At 43.7% G+C, this 21407-nt stretch overlaps 2 protein-coding genes across 4 annotated transcripts; one reads left to right on the forward strand and one right to left on the reverse strand.

Annotated features, from left to right (window-relative positions):
• The first annotated feature begins 234 nt into the window (after positions 1-234).
• On the forward strand, positions 235-4211 carry CLK1 (CDC like kinase 1). 2 transcript variants are annotated; one of them, XM_026853176.1, is made up of 9 exons: positions 235-310; positions 1897-2013; positions 2149-2315; positions 2393-2487; positions 2574-2703; positions 2852-2934; positions 3505-3584; positions 3807-3897; positions 4000-4211. In XM_026853176.1, the coding sequence occupies exons 3-9, from the start codon at positions 2162-2164 to the stop codon at positions 4207-4209; spliced, it is 843 nt and encodes a 280-aa protein (XP_026708977.1). In that variant the 5' UTR covers positions 235-310; positions 1897-2013; positions 2149-2161; the 3' UTR covers positions 4210-4211. The 2 variants fall into 2 exon arrangements, with proteins under 2 accessions (XP_026708977.1, XP_026708976.1); XM_026853175.1 differs by lacking the exon at positions 235-310 and having other exon boundaries at positions 1233-2315.
• Positions 4212-4492: 281 nt separating this feature from the next.
• LOC113482500 (NIF3-like protein 1) lies at positions 4493-5917 on the reverse strand. Of its 2 annotated transcripts, none has more exons than XM_026853177.1 (2): positions 5092-5653; positions 4493-4514 (listed from the first exon to the last, which is right to left on the reverse strand). In XM_026853177.1, exons 1-2 carry the CDS (start codon positions 5525-5527, stop codon positions 4510-4512), a joined length of 441 nt encoding a protein of 146 aa, XP_026708978.1. In that variant the 5' UTR covers positions 5528-5653; the 3' UTR covers positions 4493-4509. The 2 variants fall into 2 exon arrangements, with proteins under 2 accessions (XP_026708978.1, XP_026708979.1); XM_026853178.1 differs by lacking the exon at positions 4493-4514 and adding an exon at positions 5682-5917 and having other exon boundaries at positions 4906-5584.
• Between the last annotated feature and the right edge of the window lie 15490 nt (positions 5918-21407).

Here is a 21407-nt window from a genome sequence, read left to right on the forward strand (position 1 = left end):
CCCCCCCCCCCAGTAAATGAAGTTAATGAACACAGTAGAATGGGATCCCTGTAAATGTGCCTCGAGAGTTGTCCAATAACATCTCTCAAACTAGATATTTACAATTTAAAGCAGCACGGTCTAGAATAGCTTCAGTGATAGTACTTAGTGTTTTTGTGGGGTTTATTTTTGTTTGCTTGGGTTTTTTTTAGTAGCTGAGTAACTTGCAAATTTTGTGACTGAGTTGTTTTTTTTTCTTTATAGATGAGGTCATTGCTACTTTGGGTGAAGGTACTTTTGGAAGAGTAGTGGAATGCATTGATCGCAGAGCGTAAGTCTTGACTTAAATACGTGTAATTTTTCTTAGTGATACTGTCACCGAGTGGATCCTGAAGTGGGCGCCTTCTGATTGTGTCAGGTTTTACCTTTACTTCCTCATCTGCTGCTCTGTGTATTTCTGAAAGGCTGCCGCAGTTCCCAAACCTGGGTTGCTGCTCGTACAGCACCGGGAGGTGAGGGGTGTGCAGGACCGTGGTGGGCGAGGCGATGGGTGTGTCCTCTGCAGGTGCCCCCTCTTACCGAAAACTCGGAATAAAGAATTTATTGACACCAATGGGATGCAGATAAGCAGACACTTCTTTATTGACGGCTGAGTGCGCGGGGGAGTCGTCTCACCAAGAACGCACACCAAGCATCAAAATGATACATCTCATGTAGAACTTACTCATACACGTTGATTAAGTCTTCATGCATAAACATATACTTTCTCGGAAATCATCAACACGCTCTCCTCCTATTTCAGATTCTGCGCAGTGAAAGCTAGAAATGTCTAGAAATGGGTCTGGGGTGTAATATGGGTGGGTGGTCGCGATCTCCCCCTGCCGGAATTACCTTCTGCTTAAGTTCACGGTTTCTTGGCAGGTACTCGCAAGCTGTTACAGTTGGTTTTCCTTGGTTGCCATTAATCCTAGACCTTGACAGCTACATACGTTCTTCTAGTTCTATGTATATGTTATAAATCAATTTACAAATCAACTTGTGTTTGTTACCTAGGTTCCAAACGCTCCTACTGGTTAATTTTGACCAATCACTTTGGCCTTGGTACGGGGCCGTACAGGGGATTTTAGAGTAGCGTTCGGTTGCTGGCACAAAGTGTAATCAATGTGAACAAATAATTTCTACTAAAATATCCCTTAATTCTATGTTCATATTAAATTAAACATAATTTGATAGCAAAATCAGTAACACCCCCAGCCTGGTAGAGGTCGGGGGCTGTTGTGGGGAGGGGCCTAGAGAATGTGGGGCGAAGCTGCACCCCCCCCAGGCGACAGCCCTGGGGCCTGGACCTCCCCAGGCCTGTATAATGAGTAAGGTCTCAGACACTGTTCACCTTCAGGGATCATCTGTGACGATGCAGGTCTATTCGGTTCCAGCAGTGAGCATTTTACAGGTCACAGATGGATTTTGTGCTTGATGGCGGTTTTGCTCTGTGCAAGGTAGTATGAATCTGGATTGTCTCTCTAGTCGCTCTAGAAGGCATTTGACACCTCAGTTACATTTTCACTCCTGAAATGACTGACGGTGGCTTGTCATTTTTGGCTGACGGTCAGGTTAGGCCATGGGATGTAAAAGCTCCTCCAGGATTAGCCCGGCGCACATAAATACAAAGGGGAGGTAAACGGGGCCTTTAATAATAATGCCGATATATAAGGCATTGAGTGTGTTTTCAGAATTTAAAGGTTTAGTTGGTTTTGTACAGTGATGAACCTTGATTCTATTCAGTCTGTATGTACTTAAAAAACCCCTTTTCTGATGAGGTTGCCATTGTTATAAACAATGTATATGGTGACAATTACTGAATATTCTCGGTTAAAACCACCCCTTGTTCTAATCACTGCTAAAACCTTGTCTTTTCAGGGAAGACAGACATGTAGCTGTGAAAATAGTAAAAAATGCTCCTGGGTACTCTGAAGCAGCTTATGGAGAAGTACACGTGCTACAACACTTAAAAACGTCAGATCCCAACCATACACAGTGAGTAGACAAGGGCGACTGTACTTTGTTTTGGCTTTTAAGATTTCTGTGACATCGCTTTCTGGACCATATGACCTATGTATCTCGGCGTTCTACAACTTCTGTTGCAATTAATGGATTTTCCTGCTCTTGCAGGCACTGTGTCCAGATGTTGGAATGGTTTGAGTACCATGGGCATGTCTGCATGGTTTTTGAGCTGCTGGGGCTCAGCACCTTTGACTTCATTAGAGAGAATTGCTTCTTGCCATTTACGCTGGAGCACATCAGACAGATGGCTTATCAGATCTGCAAATCTGTGAACTGTAAGCATGTTTCTTTTTTTGGTTTATTTGTTAGATTTTCTTCACAGAATTTGCTAACTGTGTGTGTTACCTTGCAGTTTTGCATGTGAACAAGTTGACACATACAGATCTGAAGCCAGAAAATATTTTACTTGTGAATGCTGACTACGTAGAAGAATATAACCCCGAACTGGTAAGTTGCTGTCCTCTTCCCCACCTCCCCCTCAGCTCTGGTCAGGGTTTACTTGGTCACTTGCACCCCCTTGTGTGTCATTTCAGGAATGCTATGAACGAAGACTAAAGAATACGGACATCAAAGTTGCGGACTTTGGGAACGCAACGTATGATTTTGATTATCATAGCCCTTTGGTGTCTACAAGACATTACAGAGCTCCTGAAGTGATCCTAGGTCAGTAGACGTCTGTTTGGCTGCTCTTGAGCATAGGACTTTCTGCCTGCTACGGAACTGCCACAGCTGTGTCACGTGACTCAAGCGCTTGAGCTGTGGAAGTGTTTGCAGTCTGATGCACATGTGAACCTTCTGCATCTTTTCACAGCACTGGGATGGTCACAGCCATGCGATGTTTGGAGCATAGGATGTATCCTCATAGAATACTACCTTGGATACGCAGTATTTCAGGTAGGTAACTGTGAAACTCCAAAGGATGCAGCATGTATAATGCTTCTCAGCTTGGTGAAAATATGCTCCAGGGAGGTGGGGACTAAGGGGAAAGGTGTGTGCCAGAAATGAAGCTGCAGTTCTCTGGAATGCCAAGTTGAAGAGAACAGAAGCTGCAGGCACAAAGGAACTACCTTCCTCAGCAGAAGAGTGCTACAAGTTGCTTTCAGTAAACGTTGTGGCAGCAGCTTGATGGGAAGGATCACCCTGTGAACATCTGTAACCCACAAGCCACACCAGTAACAGATGAGCTTCCTCTATCACCAAATATTCAGCAAATACCTGAATTCTGTCATCTTGACAGTCAGTATTGCTGAAACTTGTAGACAAAGAAGAGAAAGGATAAGGCAGGAAAAAATAAGGGAAAAGAAACTTCAGTACATTGTAACTTCCTTCAGGAAACAGATGACTAGAGCCTCTCTTTTTTCCTTAATCTGAAATGAGTTGCCGGGTACAGTCAAGAATGAAGTGTGGTTCTTGACAACTTCCTCTTAACGACACACAAAAATGTCTCTCTCACTTTCCTTCCAGACCAATGACGACAGAGAACACCTGGCAATGATGGAGCGAGTACTGGGGCCTTTGCCAAGGCACATGATAGAGAAACCCAGGTAATTACGTTTTCTGCACCTGGACCGCTATAGTTTAAATATTTTCAGATTTGGCTTAGCAGCACATTTTTAAAGAAGTTTAATAAACTCGGATGCACCTTTGGCTGTACTTAACAAGCTGGCCACTTTTGTGGAACAGTCCCAGATCAGTTCCCAAGACCAAGCATGCTGATAAACTTCTAGCGAATCTTTGAATAACAAGCCCTGGTCTGTTTGTTTCAGGAAACACGAATATTTCCATCATGCCCGGCTGGACTGGGATGAACAGAGTCTTGCTGGAAGATGTGTCTCAAATTGGTGTAAGCCCCTAAAGGTAAGATGGCAGCGGGAAGAGGCGCTTGCGGAGAGGAGCTTTAAGTACAATTCCAATATTAACAACCCCCCCCCCCCATGTTGTGTTGTTTTCTTCCTGAAGGAATTCATGACCTGCCACAATTCGGACCACAGGAACCTCTTCGACCTCATTCAGAAGATGTTGGAGTATGACCCAGCTAAGCGCATTACTCTGGAGGAAGCACTGAAACATCCTTTTTTCTCGCCCTTGAAACGGCAGAAAAGGAAGCTGCCTCCTGTTGCTGAGAAGGCTGATGCCGATGTCACTCCAACGAGACAAAAAAAATATTAATTCATTTATTATGTACAGTTTTCCTGTTTTCTAGTGACTATTTTTATAAAGATAATGAAACAGCAACATATTCTTTTGACTGTGAGATTGAGGTCAGCTTCCACTCCCTTCAGGATGCTGCTCCCAGACCCAGCACAGAGAGCAGCTTTCTTCACTGGGGATTCTGCAGGACACAAGGGGCCACAGTTAAAAGTCCTTTCCCTCTGTTCAGGCCTCACGTCACTATTGCTATCGTTTCACAGTAACTACCACCTCCATTTTAGGGCCAATGTAAATTTGGTGGAGGAAGACACACATCTGTCAGCCTGAAAAGAGTCATTGGGTTTCTAAGGGTTTTTAACAAGGTTTTATAAGATTGCTGTTTTATAAGGCTGGATAAGTATTCTAATACTGATTTAGCGCATATGCTAAAGAGGTGCAACAAAAAGATGCAAATATTGCACTTGAATCCATTCTCCCTGACCAGAAGTGATGACTTCTTGCCCTGTTGTCTCTATTAGGCACAATACGGGATAAAAGTCTAAAAGAATTTCAGACACCTTAAGTCCTTTGCAAACAGTGAGATCTTGCACTTTATAAATTAAGGGTGGCGATTTAAAGTCAGTGGTCTAAACTTTGCAACCAATGCTGCACCGGTTCCGACCACAGTCATGCATCTGAAAATGTCCTCTCGTGTTTGTACCTGGTATTCCTCACAAAGATAAATTCCCTAAAATACATTTAGGGTACTTAGAAGCATTATACTGGGGGGAAAAAAGGAAAAAAAAAAAGTCCTCAGATCATGTTTGTAAAAGCTGGAAGAAAGGAAAATGAGGGAAGGACCCCCCCATAAGATAGCATATAATGATGAACCATTTTAACCTTTTTTAAACAGACTCTCACCAAGTCCCTTTGTTAGCCAGTTATTGACTCCATGAGGTATGGCATCATACGCCGTATGCGGAGAGTAAATTCCGATTCTGTGCTCCAGGGCTCGGACCACCAGCCGTTCCTTCCAGGTCTTCCATGTTACTCGCTTGAGTGGTGTGAATACAGGAGGGTGGTAAGGAAGAATGAGGTCTGCCGCCTTGTGCACTGCCTCTTCCATCACCTCCTCGGTGAGATCGTTAGTGAGGAAAAGGGTCTTCACAGTGTGGGGAGGGCTTGGTTCCACCAGCAGCCCCACATTGTCCCAGCTTTCAGCCAGGGAGAGGGATGCAAAGTCATTGAGGGCAGAAACGAGCTCCCCGAGGTTCATGAGGGAGCGTGAGGGCAGGTGGCCCCAAGCACGGAGGCAGCGGAGAGGCCGGCGAACCAGCTGTGTGCCGGGCAGCAGCATGCAGCTATCTGTAGAGGGGGCAAAACCACGCAGGCATAAGCCCTGGGAATTCACTGGCTGGAAGAGCAGAGTGAAGAGCGTTCAAGCTGAGAATGCCGCCCCGCTGACAGAGGGCAGCGCGGTCCGGCCTCCTGCCTCTGGGAGGTGCAAGTACCTCAGATCGGCAGAAAAGGAGCGGTAGCTCCGAGCCGTCGCTGCTCAGGTGGGAGCCGAGGGCCGCTGGGTTGCGGTGAGCGCTCTCGGCCCTTGGGAGGCTTAACCAGGGTGTGCTCGTCCTGGCGCCTCGTCGCCTCGACCGGCAGTAGCCGGGGTGAGGGGCCGGGCCGCGGCGGGCGGGTCCGCCGGCGCCTGCCTGAGGCCTCGCCAAACCTGGGGGCTGCCCAGGGAGGGCAGCACCCGCAGAACAGAGTGGCGTCTAAAGCTGTTGATTTCCACAGAACTGCGGTTTATCATCATCGTTCCAAAGGCTGTTCTTTGAAACTACTACTAAGATAAAGGAAGTTTGATCCTGTGCTTGAATGCAGGGACCTGCCTGTGGCAGCTGTCAGAAGGTGGCTCCAAATCACACCTCCATTTAGGTCCTGGCATGTGGCTTTCTTTTACCTGTTAATTTCTGTCATTTATAAAAAAAAAAAATCTTTGGAAAAGTTGAGATTGCTTAGTATAAACCTTCATCCTAGGAAAGGGTGTTTTTTGCCCCCACCCTGTGGGAGTGTCAGCCCTGCACAGCTGTTGGACATTCAGTATCTAAGAGTCAAACTGACATGGGCAGCTCAGCTCAGGATGCTTGGCTCAGTGAGCTCTACTCCATGAGGGACTGCCTGTGTGGTGAAGAAAATGGCAGCACTCCACGAGGGACTGCCTTTGTGGTGAAGATGTGTGCCGAATTTGATTTGTGTGTATTAGTGGTCAGTGTGTTGGAGGAGTAATGCAACTCATGTGAATGCCATCACCACTTGCAGTGGATACAGTGATGATGGTGTGAGAGACTGCTTGTGTGACTGGAGTGATGAGCCCCTCAAGGAGTTATCTTCCTTATTTTGTAATTATTCTATGTGTACTGTTTTTTCTGAAATTTATTTGTCTAAGCCTTAATTGATAAAGCCTTTGCAGGTGCAGCTGTAAGACAAAGAAGGGGGAGATGTGGGAGTGTCAGCCCTGCACAGCTGTGGGAGGTTCAGTACTTAAAAGCCAAACTGACATGGGCTTGTCAGCTCTGCTCTGGAGTGCTCTGCTTGGTGAGCTCTTCCCAGGAGCTCTGTTTTGTGCCAGCTCAGAGAAGCGCTGGTCAGTCCTGCACTGGCTCGGACATGGGCCAACTCTGCTCTGCACAGGCCCAGAGAAGCAGCGAGGCTTTGAGGAGAAATGGGCCTTGGAAGAAAGCTAAGTCAGCTCTGCATAGGCCCGGAGAGATCTGGAGAAGGAGAAATGTTTTGAGGAGAAACAGGTCTTGGAAGAGAGATAAGAAACCACCAGGCTGTGCTAAGGTGGATGGAACTGTTTGTGGGAAAGAGGGTTGATGACTGTCTAGTTGCTGATGTGCTTATTATCAAGTAAGAGCTTGAATGAGAGTATAAGTATGTATTATTGTATGAGTATGTATTACTGTAAGAAGAAAAAAAGAATTTAAAGAAAATAAACAGCTCCTGCCCCGCAGAAGGACAGAAGACGACTGTGATGTGTGAGTTATTTTGGTCGCTACAACTTAGTACAACTTAGTATAATTTATTACAATTGGTGACCCTGACATATGAATCCCAACTTGATTTGGGACAGAGCGAGGACCATGGAGCTGAGCCATGGTAGCGGAGCCCAGCTGAACTTTACGATTGGCAGAGGTGAGCTAGCTAGTCCGGACAAGGAACTGAAGGCACCTGGATAGAAGGTGAGCAGCTGGGGACTAAAGAAGATGTGAAAATTTCTGCAGAGAAAAAGTCTACTTTATATATTTTGGTAAGAGCTCTGTAGCACATGAGAACCAAATATGAGGAATATGAGCGCCCATCTGTGGTGTCTTGGGGGAATCATCACTGCTGCGCAGCCCATGCGCACCGGCCTGAGGCGCAGCTTGTGAGCTACCCCAGATTTGCGATTGGAAAGTGCGCTAAAAGTGAGTTATTTATCTTTTTTTCTTTGAGCTAAATATCTAGGAGATGATCATCTGGAAGTTGTATTGTCATTTTGACTTAGCATCAGGAATTGACTGCGAATTTATAGAAGGAAGCAAAGTTTAGGACAGGTTCCTTCAAGTCTTTAAAATCCCACTGGACAATGCTTGCATGCCGCTTTGAAGGACACGGAAGCCTGCCTGTTTCCTTGCGTCTGCTCCATCGGGTGCCTGCGCAGTTTTGCAGAAATGACATGCATGGTGTGCATTTAGTATCTGAGCCATGATACTTTTTTTTTTAAATTTTCATAAAGAAATAGGTTATTGGTTATGTTCCCCTACAGAAAACAGTTCATTTCAAACTGTTCTCCAATTAAAAAATAATGTGGAAGAAAGAGTGGAGAAAAAAGAAATTTGGGGAGTTGATGAAAAATACTATCTCTGTTAGAGCATTGATTGCAGTAGTGGAATGCATTGATCGCAGAGCGTAAGTCTTGACTTAGATACGTGTAATTTTTCTTAGTGATACTGTCACCGAGTGGATCCTGAAGTGGGCGCCTTCTGATTGTGTCAGGTTTTACCTTTACTTCCTCATCTGCTGCTCTGTGTATTTCTGAAAGGCTGCCGCAGTTCCCAAACCTGGGTTGCTGCTCATACAGCACCGGGAGGTGAGGGGTGTGCAGGACCGTGGTGGGCGAGGCGATGGGTGTGTCCTCCGCAGGTGCCCCCAGTTTTAATTTTAAATTTTCCAATGGTCCTTTAAATGGCGATTTCTTCCAAATTGGACACATTTTTGGCAGGCCTGAAGTAACTTGTTTCACCTTACCATCTGCTGGTAAGTGGGTTGTCCAGGTGCCATCACTTAATGCCCAAAGTAAATGTCCTGGACTCTGAATGGTAGATTTCTTACAACTAAAAAAGTATCCTCTTCTGGGTGTATATATACTAGTCATGGTGCGGTTATGAAAACCTCCATAGTAACAACCAAACTTCAAAGTAGCTGCCAAATGAGGAATTCTTTGAATTATTGTTTGCATTGCTGCAATCATATACTTTTTCACATTTCCACCATGCACTACATGTTCCTTTTCTAATCGTGTAGTACATTTATCTACTACCGAAGGAAGGATTACAAACACTCCATTAATCCAGGTACCGTCCCAAGAAAACACCAAGGGGTTCTGGCCATGTACTGAAATCACGAGAATATGGACATAGACCATACAGAGTCCCACTGCGCCTGTTTTTGGGTATTTTGACCAGTTTTGTTACACTGCCGTTCTATAATGGTCCTACTTACATTGTTTTTAATCTGTTCATCATGAACACAATCTAACAGCTGGAACCCCAGGAAGAGGGGACTGGTTGGATTGCTTTCGTGAAATTGTAGTTTAACAGTTTTTTACAATCAGTTTCTCTGCCCATTGATTTCCATCATTTCCTAGTAAGTTTTACCTGTTCATACTATTGAGTCACTGGCCTTTGTTCACAATGTGGTCTTGTTTTTATGTTCCAGATTGGTCAAATTCATAGTTAAGATTCCCCATGGAATAGATTCTCCTACTGCTCTTGGTATTGGTAAACAAGCTATAATCTGTGTGACATTTTGTAAACTGGCAAATCCCTTAATTAACCCTAATATTAGATTTTCCTCTGGTGTTTTCTTTGGGAATGCTAATCAGTTGTTCTGTTTCTACTTGTCTTTTGTTCCTAGTCATCAAATCAGTCCAGGATTCTACCGATACGATCTGCCAGGCTAACATCAGGAGAACAATCACAAACTGATATGAAAAATTAGACATGTTTCAGAGTCAGTTTTAAAGTCTTTGGGTCACGGCTAATAATCTTCCAAGGAGTGGGTGCCTTTTTCACCCAAGTATAGTGTATCCAAGCATCTGATTCTGCCATCTTGATATCCGTGAAGATGGTTAACAGTATCTGGAAAGGTCCCTTCCAGCGTTCCTGCAGAGGTTCGGAAGTTCACATTTTCACATAGACATAATCTCCTGGTTGAAAGTCATGCACTGGATTCTCTAGAGTTAGGGGTCTGTTCCATGCTACTGCACTCTGAATCACATTCAATGTTTTTTCTAAGGTAAGCAAATAGTTATACACATCTTGTTTTCCTTTTACATGCATGTTTGGATTTGGTTCTGGGGACTTATAAGGTTTTCCATACAATAATTCCTAAGGACTGACTGAGGTTCCACTCTTCGCTTGTACTCTGATTCGTAATAATGCCAACTGCAGTGCTTAAGGCCATTTTAAATTTGTCTCTTGACAGATTTTACTTATTTGCCTTTTTAAGGTTTGATTCAGTCTTGCTACTTTATGACTGGATTGTGGCCTCCGTGGAGTATGCAAATCCCAAGTGATACCCAGAATTTTGCTAACATTTTGGAATATTTCTGCAACAAAGTGTGGACCTCTGTCAGATGAAACTCCAATAGGAACTCCGAACCTTGGAATTATTTCTCGTAGTAACCATTTTGGTACTTCTTTTGCTTGTGCGGTACGACAGGGAATAGCTTCTGGCCATCCTGTATAAGTATCAACCCCCACCAGGATGTATCGGTACCCATTTTGCCTAGGCAATTCTGAAAACCCTATTTGCCAATAATCTCCAGGTTCTGTCCCAGATTTTAACCTACCCATTTGGACTCTTTTCTTGATCACTGGATTGTTTTTCAAACATATTTTACATTTTGCAGTCGTTATTTTAGTCAATCCTAACATTTTGACTGATACCACCTGTTTTTGTAAAGAAGTTACTAAACCTTCTGCCCCCCAGTAACATTCCTGATGACTTGTTTGAATTATTTTTCTCATCAACAAAGGTGGAATTGCCACTTGTCCATTAGGGGTTACTCACCATCCAGCTAGGTTTTTCCTAGCAATTAATAACTGGCCTAACTTATTTTCCTCCTCTGAATATTTTTGCTTTTCCCTAGAAAGAGTTACTGTTTTGGAGGGAATTAATGCCATTTGGAATACTCATTCCTTTGCTATTTTTCTTGCCATTTGGTCAGCCAAAGTATTTCCATAAATTTCTTTTGTGTTCTCAATCTGATGCGCTTTACAGTGCATGATTGCTACCTGATCTGGTTTTTGAACTGCTTGTAAAACTTCATTTTGATGTTTAATATTTGATCCCCGAGAGGATAATAATCCACTATCTTTCCACAAAGCTCCATGGACATGTACCACCCCAAAAGCATACTTTGAGTCTGTCCAAATATTTACTTTCTTCTTTTAACTGAGTTCTAAGGCTTGTATCAAAGCAAGTTCTGCTTTCTGAGCTGATGTGGTACTCGTCAGTGCCTTTGCTTCTATAACTGTGGTGTCTGTTGTTACCGCATATCCAGCATATTGAACTCCTTGCTCCATAAAGCTGCTGCCATCTGTATACAATTCCCAGTCTGGTTGCTCCAAGGGCACATCCTTCAAATCTTCTCAACTGGAATAAACATACTCAATAGTAGCCAAGCAGTCGTGTTCCAGTTGTCATTCCTGTGTGGAACTTAAAAACACTGCAGGATTTACCAGGTTAGTTGTTTTTAAAAGCACATCATCCTGTTCTGTTAGCATTACTTGGTACTTCATCATTCGGCTCTGAGATAGCCAATGTCCCCCCTTTTGTTCTAAAACAGTTATCACCAGGTGTGGGACACAGACTGTTATTGTTCTTCCCAAATTCAATTTCCGAGCTTCCTGTATGAGCATCACTGTTGCAGCCACAGCTCGAAGGCAGTTTGGCCACCCTTTACTCACTGTGTCCAGATGTTTGGAGAAATATCCAACTGGCTGCTTCCAGCTTCCCATTTGCTGAGTCAGCACACCTAGCGCCAGGCGTTGCCTCTCATGAACAAACAACTGGCAATCTTTGGTTAAGTCTGAAAGTCCTAAGGCAGGTGTAGACATTAAAGCATGTTTCAATTCCATGAAAGCCCGTTGTTGCTGTGGGCCCCAATATAAAAGGAGAGTTCTTCTGGGCCTCATATAGCAGTTTAGCTATTAGACCATAATTCACGATCCAGAGGTGGCACCACCCTGTCATTCCCTAGAATGGTCTCAGCTCATTAATATTTTTTGGCTCAGGTGTACCACAAATGGCTGCTTAGCAATCTTTTCCTGATTGCTGCTGCCCTTTTGAAATCTCAGAGTCCAAATATATCACAGTATGACATGCTATTTGGGCTTTCTTCCTGGATACCTTGTAGTCATTCAGTCCCAGAAAATGCAAAAGGTCAACAGTTACCAGTATACAGGTAAATATTTCTTCTGTAGCAGTCAGTATGTCATCCATGTATTGTAAAAGTAAATATCCAGGTTTTGGTTTGTTCTGTTTCCAAGTTTCAAGCTACTTTGCCAGCTGATTTCCAAAAATTGTTGGACTATTTTTAATCCTTGGGGTAATCTTGTCCATGTTAGCTGCATCTTTCATCCAGTTTGTGGATTTTCCCATTCAAAAGCAAACAATTTTCTGCTTTCCTTTTCCAAAGGTATGCAAAAGAAAGCATCTTTCAAATCAAGCACTGTAAACCACTGATCAGTCTCCTTTTAAAGCTGTTAGCAGCATGCAAGGTTTTGCTACTACAGGATATATATCGTTGACTATTTGACTATTAGTCTTGCACTAACCCATATTCACCTGATGGTTTTCTGACTGGTAAAATGGGAGTATTGTACTCGGATTCACATTTCTCCAAGATTTTATACTTCAAAAATTTATCAATCAGTTTCTTTCTTATATCTGGTGCCAATTGTCCCATAAAAATCAAAGCCAATTGTATCTGAGCCACCTCTCTTTCTACTCTCAAATCAGTGTATTTTCTGGCAGCTTCTTTCATTCTTTCCAGAAAAGCTGAGGGAGATTTGTTCTTATTTTGTCTCCCCTCATATAATTTAGACCAATTCAAATATTTAGGCATGGCACGTTTAACTCCATATAAAATCTACTTCTGATACCGACTCAGTCTCTCCCTGTGCTCCACATTATTTGGGTCCCACTGTGGATCCCCAGACAGAAAATTCTGCTCTAATATTTCACCTGTTGTCCCACTCAGTACAGCTACTTCTGCCTGTGCTTTGCCAGTCTTTCATACCATCATCCTTTTCAGCGGAGGCAATTCTTTTCTTTAAACAATCTTTTCCGAGTTCACATGCTGGACAACATTTTTTTTTTTTTTTTTAACTCTTATTGTCAGAAATTATAGCCATTACTAAATTATCCCTACTAATCAACTTACATTCCTTCTGCCAATCATTCCTCTGTCTTAAATAGAAGAATAAATCAACATATGGCACTTCACTCCATTTCCCTTTTCTCCTACAGAACAGCATTAGTTACAGAATGGTGTTATAATTCAGCATCTCATCCATAGGCCATTTTTCCTGATCATCCAATATATATATAAAGGTCACCAATGATTACAATATTCAATCATCTGACTCTTTTGCAAATCATTATGCAAATCTCCCCAGTGTGCTAACAAACATCCTAATGGAGAAGTTTTTGGGATTTTTCATTTGCAGTCAGATTACCCATACTTTTAAACCAATGAGTCAGCTTAGATGCCATAATAAATCACTTTGCAATACAATATACAATCAGTCACTCGAATCTGTCACTTTGTTCTTCTCCAGCTGCACCCCTTGCAGGATAACAGAACCAAACTCCGCACTCACTTCATTCTCAATTGCATGTCTCACACTTACAAACACACACCCTTCCAGAATTGTTACTTTAAATAAAGGTATATAACACAATATAACATATTTCTTAATTACTATACAATACTCAACCGAGGAAATACACGGTTCCATAATATAATGCATAAAACCCCCCACTTCTAACTTATTGTTAGAAGCACTACCTTTGAGAACATTATAGTATATAGGTTCCCTTGTCTCCACTATCGTCCAACCCTGCAATAGCTTTCACTTATGTCTTACGGGCAGATGCCTAGGCATCCACTTATGCTAGGATCCTTTAGTCCAACCCTGCGCAGCTTTTGCCGCGTCTGACAGGCAGACGCATGCAGTGGGACTGTAACCCACTGTGTGGGACTTTAACCCACTTTCCACCAGTGGGACTTGAACTCGCTCCTCCTGGTGGGACTCTAACCCACCTACTATAATAAAAGAAAAGAAGCATCTTACCAAAATCCAGGGAACATTGTGAAGAGTCTTATGGATCAGGAATCAATGGGTATCCCTGAGAAACGCTTGGTGCTGGCTGGAACCGATCAGGTCCTGACTCCTGCAGTCTCTCTCAGTGAGGTCACATCTGGGTCACCAAAAACCGTCACTGAAAACCAGGATAAAAACTTATCAACACCATTGTGATGTAGATAAGCAGACACTTCTTATTAATGTCTGAGTGCACAGGAGAGTAGTATCACCAAGAACGCACACCAAGCATCAGAATGATACATCTTATGTAGAACTTACTCATACACATTGATTAAGTCTTCATGCATAAACATATACTTTCTTGGAAATCATCAACACGCTCTCCTCCTATTTCAGATTCTGCGCAGTGAAAGCTAGAAATGTCTAGAAATGGGTCTGGGGTGTAATACGGGTGGGTGGTCGCGATCTCCCCCTGCCGGAATTACCTTCTGCTTAAGTTCACGGTTTCTTGGCAGGTACTCGCAAGCTGTTACAGTTGGTTTTCCTTGGTTCCCATTAATCCTAGACCTTGATACCTATGTGCATTCTTCTAGTTCTATGTATGCATTATCAATCAGGTTACAGTTCAACTTGTGTTTGTTACCTAGGTTCCAAACACTCCTACTGGTTAATTTTGACCAATCACTTTGGCCTTGGTACGGGGCCGTACAGGGGATTTTAGAGTAGCATTTGGTTGCTGGTACAAAGTGCAATAAATGTGAACAAATAATTTCTACTAAAATATCTCTTAATTCTGTACTCATATTAAAATCAAACATAACTTAATTTCAGTTGATAGCAAAATCAGTAACAATATGACCAAAGCTCCTTTTTGCAATATGCAAAATTAGAACCATTTGCATAAGGCAGAAGTAAAGATGAGTGAACATCCTTAGCCTGAGCAGATGTTTTTCAATGGAAAATAATTTGTTAAAAGGTAGAGAGACTCATACTACTAATTTTCAGAACAAGCTTCTTTCACTTTGGAGAGTAACTAGACTCAATTTAATTGCAAATGGGCTGCATGGTCCCTAGAATAAGGAAAGGAAAAGCAATGTGAATGTGTGCTTTTTTTTTTTTTAAATCAAAATTTTTCTCAAAATGAAGGACTTGTGTCCTATTTCCCCTGGGACAATTGCTGATTCCTGATTTAACCTCATAGCTACTTGCTATCTGTCTTCTGAGATGAAGCAATAGTTGATCCAGTACAATTAACATTCAGCAGACAGGAGTAAACCTAACATAAGGAAATTTGGAATCTAAAACTATGTTTCAGAGCTGAGCCCTGTGGATGGAATTGTGTTTATTTGTACCATGCAAACACCTCACCTAACTTTGGTGATCTAAGCCCCTTGCATTGAGAAATGCTGGTGCTGGCTTTCTGCAGGCACATAAAAATGTGTAAATCTGTATAAACACATGACGTGTATGGGGCTCCTCTGTTCTCAAAGGAGTACGTAACCCTGCTCATGGTGTAAGCACCTGCTCTGTGCGTTTGCTGAATCACAACAGTGCCGGGCCAGGGGCTGATATTATTTTCCTTCTGCAGCTACTTATAAATCAAATGCCAATGAAAAGAGCCAGCCCAAATAAACAAGCACTCTGAGCTGAAGTCAAGGAACTGGGTGTTGATGGAAGGGACTAAGACGATTGCTGGGAGTCCCAGCCTGTACTGCTTGTGCTCATGGAGGTTTCTTATTTCCTAAAGCCAAAGACTGTGTGTCCTGCACCTATAACAAGCCATTAAAAAAGGAAAAAGTCCCCACCAATTCTTGGCTTGAGCTTTCCAAGGCTCAGTGTGTAAACTTTAAACTGTAAGGGATGATTCTTCCTTCTTCATTCCTAAAATCATGAGACTACCTGCACTGAAGAATGAATTCTACTTGATAACACTGGGTTGCTTTTCATTCCCCTCAGGGCCTGCCCGGGGGGTGAATAACAAGACTCCCACTGACTTCCAGGAGCCAGAATTTCCCTTCAGAACATTTTGAGGACATTCTTACAAGGCAAAACGAAGCACACCACTTGTACTGACAGAGATGTGTAGGATACCACCTCTGGTATGGTTACAGTCCCATCTTGTGCATGTGCTTCATCAGGCCATAGCTATTCCCATAGAAAATGAGCATAGTTCACCCTGCCATTAGACAGTTCTACTGTGGGATGAGTTTGTTCGCCCTTAAGCTGGTCTAGTTCCAGCAGCACAGAAACAAATGCACACTCTTAATATCTAGTCATTATTGCTCAGCTCAGAAAAAAGAGTCACTACCCCTATCATCATTCTGCAGATTAGGAACCTGAGGTATGTTGTCTGTGCCCCTGTTACAAGTAACATTTCTCTCCCATATGATGGAACTTGGTGCGCAATAGAACAGAGTATGTGTCATTCGTCCAAGTAATTTTTGCATGGCTGCACTTTTAACCACCAACATTGCAAAGGTAACAAAAAACCCCCCCACATTGTCATTTAAATGGCACTGGTTTGTTCAAATATATGTGATTTTAATAACAATAGGTACATATTAATGGTTGGACTACATGATCTTCAAGGAGTCATCGTTCAAAGTCTTAACTCCTTGAGCATGCTTGGAAAAAATTAATAGCATAAAAACCTGTAAATTCACTTGAGCACCTCTGGTACAGAGTCGAACAGTGGCTGTGTCAGCTCGTGACTGAACAGACCCACTGGAGCCCTGCAGGGGTCTCGGCTAACAGCCTGCTTCTGCCAAAGGACAGGGATGGAATGAAACAGGCAGATGTAGAGAGATGAAGCTTCCCATTGCATTTAAATTCTCAGTGAAGTTGGGAAGCATGTTGTATTTCACATGGAGAGGGATGGATCTGTCAGTAAACTGCCGGTGGAGGTTGACATCTTCAGCCCCAGGACAGGTCTTTCCCTGGAAGTAAAGCCTCCATATTCTTTAAAAGGGCAGGCAGGAGCTCTGACTTCAGATGACTACAAGTTAGATGTCTCAGACTCATCTTCTCGCTCTAGGCACCTTTTATAGTCAGGGGAGAGAAAAGTGAGCCATCTCTTCCCAAAATGTGCTGCTAAGCCAGGTCCAGTGAATCACCTGGAGGACCTTGTTTCACTGCATTGAATATAAAAAGGGTCTGGAAAGAGTGGTTCATGGGTTTTATTTGTCTTTTAAATACCAAAGCAGTGAGATACATTCCACCTTAAACTGACCACTCCCTTCTAGCCTTGAAAGTCTGCACAGCAGTGGGCACATCTACACCATCCAACTGCTTCCCTGTGTGTTTTACTCCAGGACTCCAGTCTTCCACGCTAAGCGGATGTTCAGTCCCCAAGACCCAGCACAGCATGGACCAACTCGTTACACTGGTGAGGGAAGCAGGACACTGAACTCAGGACAGGGAATTTCAGGGCCTGAACCCTGGGGCTGGCTGGATACACCACTCTGGGTACAAGGACCAGAGCTTGCTCTTCCACATGGGTAGCAAAGCCACTGTAGTGTGAAAGAAGAGGAGTGAGGCTGTATTTTCAGAACAGGAAGATGCTTCTTCCAGACATATTCCTCAGTGCCAACACCCATTTGGCAGACAGGAGTGCAAAATCTCACTGAAGGTGTGAGAGGCTGCTGGGCTGTCAGCACCTCTCCACTCTCCAACTTGGTTTGCTCTTCACCCTGCTGGGAATCTTCCCTCTAATTGCATTACTACTGACACCAGGGCATGATGTATCCCTTGAGTTCACCCATGAGGAGTCCCAAAATTCTTGCTTTAAAAGGGAAATTGCTAACAATTTTTTATAATGCAAGAGAAGTGTGAAAAAAGGTGATCCATTATTTAATATTGATTTTGTTTCTATACACAACGTGTTCACAGCATGCTGTGTCACTCAAACCTCTAGAATAAACAGGAAAATGTGAACAAGGAAAAATTACTCTAGGCCCAGTCCAACTCCTAGTCAGTACAGTGCTCTGGGCTCTCAGTGATACCTAAGGCTGGGAACAGAAATTAAAGTAAGAGGGTGACCAAAACAAAAGCCTGGGAGCTAAATTCTGTTCTCATTCAACCAGCTGTAAACTTGAATGGGCACTGCTGATTCCAGCATGTCTGTTGGATTTAATCACCAAGTGCAGAGACACTGCTCCAGAAAGGCCTTTGTGAAACAAGTTCCCTGGAGGGATCCCAAAGGCAGCACTGCAAGATCCCTGCAGGGATCCCAAAGGCAGCACTGCAAGCTGCCAACACCTGGGCATCTCCTCTCCCATCCAGCCCTGCGGCTGCTCAGCTCTGCAGCAGCTCAGGCACTTCTGGAGCACAATGATCAAACCCCAAATCAAACAAAACTCCAACAGAGTTAGGAGAGGAAAGGATGTTTAAATCCTGCAGAAAAATGCTGTGATTTCATAAACTGACCCGTGCTAGAAGTGGGGTGGGTTCAGAACTTATGAAAGTTTCTGTGAAAAAGAAACATACTCATCTGTGCGCTGAGTGCATGGCAAAGAGGGAGGGGAATGGAAGAGGTAACCAGTACTGACACAGAAAATCCACAGGGACAGACTCGGTACTTGCTTAGTCCCATTCCTGCCCAAATGCTAACATCATACTCTGACCCAATCTGTCACTCTTCAACAACAAGAAAGAAGTATTTAAGGTTCTGCTTTCCCAGTCAATAGTACAACAGGCTAGTGCTTTGAAATAACAAGCTGAAATAACAATCTATTCAACAATCTAGGCTCAAGACTTCTATTTGTACGGACAAGACCCAGGCTCAAGAAATCCTTCCAGTGCAGCTTCTTCCAAAAGTTGCAGGTCCCCATGGAAAACGCTGCCTTTAATTGCATACAATGCAAAACAGGGCAGTTTTTTCTGCCCAAGAAGAGGGCAAAGCCCACAGATCGTCAGTGCCATTGTATTTTGGGGATGACATCTTCAAACACTGATGCTTCCTCTCCAACTTCAAACCTTCCTAAGCCACTTTTGCTTCAACTGTGAGGAGAAAGGGATTAGCTGTCATCTGGAGGAATGGATGCACCCAAGGTTTTGTGTAGCTGCAGCAGCAGGAGAAACCAAAGCTGAATTAAAAAAGCTTGGCAAATTTTATTTTAGCTTCTTTTAGACTGAGAGATATAAAGTAGCATCTCAACAACAGTACAGCCCAAATACCTGTTTCATGCCACAAATGACTTTGTCCCTAAGGTCATTATGCTTGGATTGTCTGTGAAGACAGTTCTTTTCCACTGACACACAGCTCCCTTGGGTGCCACGGGCCAGGAAAGACCCTCACAGCGAGACCAAAGCCCAGACCAGGGAGAGTGTCCATGCGATACCTGTTTGACAGGGGATCACAGAGACCTTTCTTTGAACACTACACAGGCTAAGGGTGTCTGGCCAAGCACCCTTGGACAACAACTTTACAACATCCCACTCTGCCCATCAAGAAATCTCAAGTACATAAAAACTGTCTCCACTTCCCTATGTAAATTTGTTCTATCAGCAGTTTCTCAGCCACATTTGGTAAATGCCAGGTTCCCCAGCGGCAGTAACAGAAGGCAGAAGACCACAGCGCTGGTTCAGACCAAGAGTTGCTCTCACTGAGCACTCTCTTTCTAACTCTGCCCTTGAAAAGGAAAGAGTAAGAGTGGGGCAAGCTGATATGATGATGCCTTCCTGACTAATCTCCCAGCCTACAGACTTTTTCAGCTGAGACTATTTTCTGTCAAATTTCCCCGTTTCTAAATACCTGCTATGAAATTTTGCATTTATTAGACCTCAGCAAGGCTCTCCAGGCAGCCCCACCACCATTCAAACAATAATTAAAGGAGAAAAGTGATTGCTGAATGCTGCTGCAAGGAGTTGACAGACTTGAGTAACTGTTTGCACTCCTCTTGTAAAGATGACATTGCTGACGCAAGGGGAACCCAGGCACCCACCTGAACATTGGTGTTGTGAGCACTGTGGAGACTCGGAGAAGGCCCCACGCTCGGTGAAGCTACAGCTCTGGAGGGCAACATGCCCTCTTCATTTTCCATGGCAGTGACTGGCAGCTCTCCAAAACCTGCCAGCTAGTGCTGCTCAGGTCTATTCTCTGCTCCATGCATGTGTAACTCCTGATAAATTATTACAGTAATAATAAAAACATTTGTAAAGTGTCCTTCACAAAATGGTCCCAAGGAGATTTCTTATTCCAGGATAATTAAACAAGCAGTGAACACAACCCTCTTCCATTCAGAGCAAAAGCACATGGAGCTCTTCCCAGTACCAGTCAGTTTTCCGACTGCACACTGACCTCTGTCAGGGTGTGGGGAAGCTGCACTGGGAAAGAAAAAGCAGAACAGGAGGTGACGGGGACAAGTTTATGGAGTGCCTTTCTCTGCTGACCTGATTTTCCTGGAGAAAGACTTTGGGGTCAGTCCTGTATCTGAGAAATATCATCCACACCCCAGAAATGTGGAGGACAGAGGTCATCAGTGATAGCAAGGGGGAGAGGAGGATTGAATTAGAGCAGAGAAGGGATGGAGGAAAAGGCTATTGCAAGAAACCTCCTTTTTTCTAGAGCCAGCGATAGCCTTGCTCTGTGGTCACTGTGGCACAAGCACAGACAGACTCAAACTTTAATCTGCCTTTAGATTACCTTTACGTTTATTCTACCTTTAATTCACAAGCCAACAGCAAGGTGCCTGCTTCATCGTGGATTTTGCATTGTTACTGACCCCAGTTCATCTCAGGGCCCCAGAGAGGCTGCTATGATGACACGATAATTCACACCCTGAATAAAAGTGAGCTTCAGTACTAGAAATGCTGCTGCCAAACCTCTGATTCCCCAGAGGTACAGCTCATCTGTTCGTTCAGGACCCAGCACACAGGGGCTCACAGGCAGCATCTTGCCCCCTAAATGGCAAAGGCAGTGGGACAGCTGCCAGAACACTGAGAAGGCTTAGAAACATGCATAGAAACAGAGTGAGAGTCACAGGCCTGAGGTTCTGAGAGGTTTGTAATTCTTCACAGAGTGGGAGTCTTGGTTTCTGTTGCTCTTGACACAAGGAGTGGGGAGAAAAGCTCTGTCACCCTGAGCCGTGGACAATATGACAGACCAACTGCCTAGCAGGGACAGCATTTCTGCACTGAACACTGAGACTTTTGGATTTACCGCAATAAAAAGCCTCTGTCTACAATGACAAGTCTGTGCAAACAAAGCCTTGCGGCCACAGACTCCAGCAAAAACCAGGGTATGGGCTGTACAGAGGAACTGCCTCTGCTCAGAGCCCCCACTTCACACAGAGGGTAGTGATGAGGCTGTTACACACCCACTGCCCCAACCACCCACCACTGAAATGAGGAGCTAGGAAATTAAAATAGGATATAGAAATTAGGCACTCAAGAAATGAAGGTACAACTTAGTTTAGAGATAAAGATGGAACACTTAGAGATCAGGCTAGGGGCCGGAGGCCCATTAGTTAAAAGATAACTAAGATTAAGATAGGATAATAGATCATAGCTGATGGACCAGAGAGCAGAACAATATGGAAACCTTGATTAATAGAAGCTGTGAGAGAACACTTCCTGATGGAATAAGAAGGCGGCCCTAAAAACTGGTCAAAACCAACCCTATGGTCCGGCCTGAGTCCA

The sequence above is a fragment of the Athene cunicularia genome, assembly GCF_003259725.1.
Source record: "Athene cunicularia isolate RWA chromosome 7 unlocalized genomic scaffold, athCun1 chr7_part2, whole genome shotgun sequence".
In the NCBI taxonomy this organism is placed as follows: domain Eukaryota; kingdom Metazoa; phylum Chordata; class Aves; order Strigiformes; family Strigidae; genus Athene; species Athene cunicularia.